This window comes from Scomber japonicus, chromosome 20 (assembly GCF_027409825.1).
Source record: "Scomber japonicus isolate fScoJap1 chromosome 20, fScoJap1.pri, whole genome shotgun sequence".
NCBI lineage: Eukaryota > Metazoa > Chordata > Actinopteri > Scombriformes > Scombridae > Scomber > Scomber japonicus.
In genome coordinates, this window is record NC_070597.1 from 3001094 (window position 1) to 3006138 (window position 5045).

A 5045-nucleotide genomic window follows, 5' to 3' on the forward strand; every position below is an offset into this window, starting at 1 on the left:
TGTTTTAGCAATACAGAAAAACTGTAAACACAATTACAGCACAGATATCATAGCTTACACACTTGTTGCTCATGATGTGATAAATATATATAAATAAATAATATAAATATAAATCAGTTCAGAGTGCACAGGAGGCATGGGTGAGTTGAAGGGTGATACCAGAGTGGTTCATGAATGTTTGCTTTCCATCATACTGTACTCCCCTTTCCTCACCCCAACAGAAGAGTTTTTCTCTGCATGGCGGTGGAAGGTATATCACTGAAACCCTATAAAAGGGAGAATCTCCTGCAGGCCATGGGATTGGCCGGTGGTGACAGGTGTAGAGTCTTGCCAAGGCTGGATCAGACACACCAGAGGGTTTTTCCTCCGTTACCTGTGATGTAGGCAATGTCCTGACCCAGCACAAAGACGTGATGCTGAGGCTGAATGAATCACTTGTTGACTTTGATTTTGCAGTTACATTTACAGCATAATATAATGTGCTTTTCAATTAGATTTTGTGTTTGTACTTTGGCCTTTTGCAGTACTGGATTTTTACGGTATGCAAGTACTGAATCAGCAGACAGTCAATACTGTAATTCTTGCAGTACTTACAGTATGCAATATCTAAACTGTGTTACTGAGTTGTGAATATTTTTTTGGAAAACACAAAATGTATTTAATGTATTATAAACAATAACCATTTTTTTCTGGAGTTACATGTCCTGAACACTGTTTTCCATTTTCTGATGTTTAATGAATGCTCAGTAGTGTTTTGAGACATTGTTTGATTTTGCAAGAAGGATCAGAGGTTTAATGAATGTAGTTTGAAAATTAGGTTTTGTGTTTACAGTTTTGAGAAAAGGGTGGAAGGATTCAAGAAATGTGTCTAAGCAATTTTGAAAAACTGTAACTAACTGCTGGGGCACCCCTATATATTCACATCATACAATATACTGTAACTGCATCATTTTAAGTGTAAAGATGCGTTACAATCAAACTTACCTTCAGAGAGAGGGACAGTCTCATTCACGGTGGAGGTCACTGATGACACTGCTTCTGCAAAACACATAATTTGCCAAAAGATTTTTTTAATGGAAAAATACATTCTATCAACAAACAAACAACTGTAAAGGGAAATAACTTACCAAAATCTGCAGCATCATGGACCTGCTCCGTGGCTGTAGAGCCTGTTGCAGCGCCCACAGCCTTACTAGTTTCACACTCTGGGAATGCTGTGCCAGTGGCATCAGAATCACTCTCACTGTCCTTGGCCTCAGTGTCACTTACTGTGATTTCATCTAGGAAATGGTGTTAGTAAAAGTCACAAATAGCACAAATTAAATAAAAAAATAATGTTTCATAGGTGTTACTTTGAAGAAGAGTTAATCATACACTGGAATACAACACATACATTACACATAAAACCAATGCACACGTACATTTCACTCAAAGCAATGCAATCCCTTCTCTCTAAAAGGTCATAATGTTTTGTGTTTGTTCAATGGTTCCAAAAATGTTCAACTGTACAATCATCACTGTAGTACTTTAAATATAAATGTGGTAAACAAATATACATATCCAACCATCAGTATAAAAACAAAGATTAACAGCACTATATACACACAACATCTAAAATGATCATATGCCTGCACCAAATAGTAGAATACCAGGGCTTCAAGTAAGGAAAATGCCTCGGAGTGAAGACATGACAGAAGCTAACTGGAGTCAGGAAGTGTCAGTCCAGCAGCCTGTACTATGAAACAAGCTCAACATACTTAGGACATAATCGTGTTTTCTTATTTCTATTGAGAAAGACTCTTTTATACATGTACATTTTTTATATTTAAATGGGGCTGCTTTAATTTTAGCTATGTGCCCCTTTTAAAATCTGTATACACATCTACTTCTAATAGTTATACACTTAATTCACTTGTCTCACCTTTGCATTCATAGCCTAACCACTTCAACGATGATACAGGTCCCACACACTGAATGCACTTATCCAGGGTGGCTACTGTTGTGAGCACAAGGTGATGATTTTTACACTGTGGGCAAGAAGTTGACATGAGTTATTGGTCATATATACCACTGCCCATATAAATTATATCAATCATGTTCAGGTCACACACAGAGATCTGATACCGACTTACACTAAGAGAAGCACTTGACAAGAAGGTCTCTGTAAACCATTGTCCACATAAACCATATGTTCAGGTTACACACACTGATCTGATACTGACTTACACTAGAGAAGCACTTGACAAGAAGGTCTCTGTAAACCACTGTCCACATAAACCATATGTTCAGGTCACACACACACTACACCAATTGACAATATTGGGTTACTTTATATTTTACCACACAAATCATAAAGCAGAACATAGGATTTCATTTACCTTTCCAACCCTGCTGGGATTCCTTGGATCTGGACATGACCCTGCAGCCATCTCAGTGTCATGGGGCTTGTTCACCATCTCAGTGTCATGGGTCCCTGCTGCCATCTTAGTGTCATGGGGCTTGTCCACCCTCTCAGTGTCATGGGTCCCTGCTGCCATCTTAGTGTCATGGGGCTTGTCCACCCTCTCAGTGTCATGGGTCCCTGCTGCCATCTTAGTGTCATGGGGCTTGTCCACCATTTCACTGCCATGGGTCCCTGCAGCATCATCCTACAGAAAAAAAAAGTTATAAGATGTTTCCTATGTAATACCATAAGAAAGGTGGGAAAAACATGACCTCTGACCAGTCATGGGACAAATTGTTAGCTTTTCCAGTGTGTCTTCACGCTCTCATAGAATTGTATTGCTATGATTTAGCAACACAGGAGTTTGAGACATTAATATCACAAAAGGAAAACTTCAGCTACCTTATATCTCCATGGCCAGTCTGAATCACCATAATCATATGTGATCTCCTCTCCAGGGCTTATACTATGTTTTGCAAACAAGCACAGATGGGGCTTTCCTTCAACCATAATGTACTTCATCTTTGCATTCGGGTTTACATGGTCATCGTTGGCCAGTCTGCCCAAGGTCCCGTCCTCTTTAGCCGCATCAACACTGTAATTGAAAATCATTTATAGTTTTGCAATGTGATTTAGTCTGACTTAAACACCTTCCGTTAATATATGTTCAGCAAACCATAATCAATGTGTCATTTAATTCTGATTCGACAATACCCACCACCAGAGTTTTCCATCAAAACGGAACTTGAACATGAAGTCCTTAAGGCTGTCATGGTAGATCCTCTGCCTCCTCTCACATTCCTGATGGGTAATGAGTTGACCTTGGTACTCTAGTAGGAAGTCCCCTTTTTCGAATGGGGCAGTAGTGAAGATCCCACGACCTAATTCACAAATATGTGTAACGTGTAAGTAAGATGCCATGTTTAAAGTTTAAAAGGTTTTAACATAATTCACTTGGTGGATATCCACAGTAAATAAGTACATTAAAATGCCCAATATAAATATATAAAAGAAAGAAGATTTAGTTGAAAGAAGTTCAGTTTTATGTTTTGTCATGAAGGCACCACCATCTTGCAGTATGATAACCTGTGATATCACAGGGTTGGTTTGCTGCCTTGGTACAATCATGAAAAGGTAGCCTCCATTTTCTCACATTTGTCTTTTCAATGTTATTCTCTTTCACTATTTTTCACATTTGTGTGTCACTGTCTCAATAATTCACAGACTCTATCCTTCATGTCTGTATCTTTCACTATGTTTTTTCATCTCCATCTTTTGCTATCTTTCACCATTTCTACCAAGGGAGCAAACCAACCCAGTGACATCACAGTTTATCATTATGCAAGATGGCAGCCCTGTGACAAAACATATAACCGAACTTCTGCTTTACACATGTTTACATTTGTCATACTCCAAATTGTGAGGTGCAGTGGAATTCCATTAAGTGAATTACTCTTATGTGATTGGCTGCTTTATTTCCACTTTAATCATGATTAAATATTCAGAGCTTTACACTCACTAACCTTTGAAAACACTTATGTGTTTTACATCAAATCCTGGTTTGTCCTTTCCAGTGCTGACATAATATCTGGCATCATCCTTTGGATTGATACGTCTTCTTCTATTCATGTTTCTTGAAAAATCAAAAAACCTGTATTAAAGAAAAGACAGTCATGATTATGATGCTCATTTGAGGAATAACCATGGTAATCTTCTTGAATCATGTGGACAGAAGCCAGATGCTGTACTCACCACTGTAACACTGCTAAAACTAAACACTTAATACAATTTGTTATCATATTCAAAGGTTAATTTGATGTGCAAATCTCACACCTTTTCACCACAGAATATAACAGGAGTCTGCATATGCACAACATATTAACAGTATAAGGATTACATTTACTTATGTATTGCTGAGCTGAACTACATTCAGAATGAACTTCATCCTGTATCCCAGTGCCTCAATGATACAAGTTGTTTTGACAACAAGATAGAAGTTTCTGCAACTAATCCAGCTAAAATGAACCTTCTGGATGCTTCATTGTCTTTGTTAATCATTAAAAAGAAGCAAAGACATGGCCTGGAAAAAAAGTACCTTTAACCCTTTGTTTGTATACATATACACGCCATTACTGTGGCTGAAAGGACACAAAAATACACCAAAATATCTCACTGAGATTTCTTTCTTTCTCACTTTTTTTCTCCTTCAACCTGGGATCTCTGATGCAGCTTCACATCTTAACTGGGAGATCTAGGTCGAGGAATGGTGCAGCCGATTTTGCCATTTAATCAGGTACTTATAATATCACGTCGCTCAGCAGCGTCAGCCACAGCCCCAAAACACAGAGATGGTTAAATGTCCAGTCCATGCAACGCCTATTTCTTCACTGTATATGAACCTGAGTAACTAACACTCCTCCACTGTGAGCATGAGTCAAGCACAAGTCAACATGGCGCAACAGGTGCCTCTAATTAAGGCTTAACGAGGGCGCGGTGCCTCGGTGCAACCCGAAAGAACAAGCAGACGTGCAACTGTAGCAGAAAGGACACAAAACACGCCGTAATATCTCACAAATATTACCTTTTCTGACAGACAAACGTC

General features: G+C 38.6%; 1 protein-coding gene across 1 annotated transcript; it reads right to left on the reverse strand.

Annotated features, from left to right (window-relative positions):
* Positions 1-1364: 1364 nt before the first annotated feature.
* On the reverse strand, positions 1365-4089 carry LOC128381831 (uncharacterized). The gene is made up of 6 exons (XM_053341860.1): positions 3967-4089; positions 3162-3324; positions 2846-3038; positions 2379-2648; positions 1922-2027; positions 1365-1375 (listed from the first exon to the last, which is right to left on the reverse strand). Exons 1-6 carry the CDS (start codon positions 4070-4072, stop codon positions 1365-1367), a joined length of 849 nt encoding a protein of 282 aa, XP_053197835.1. The 5' UTR covers positions 4073-4089.
* Between the last annotated feature and the right edge of the window lie 956 nt (positions 4090-5045).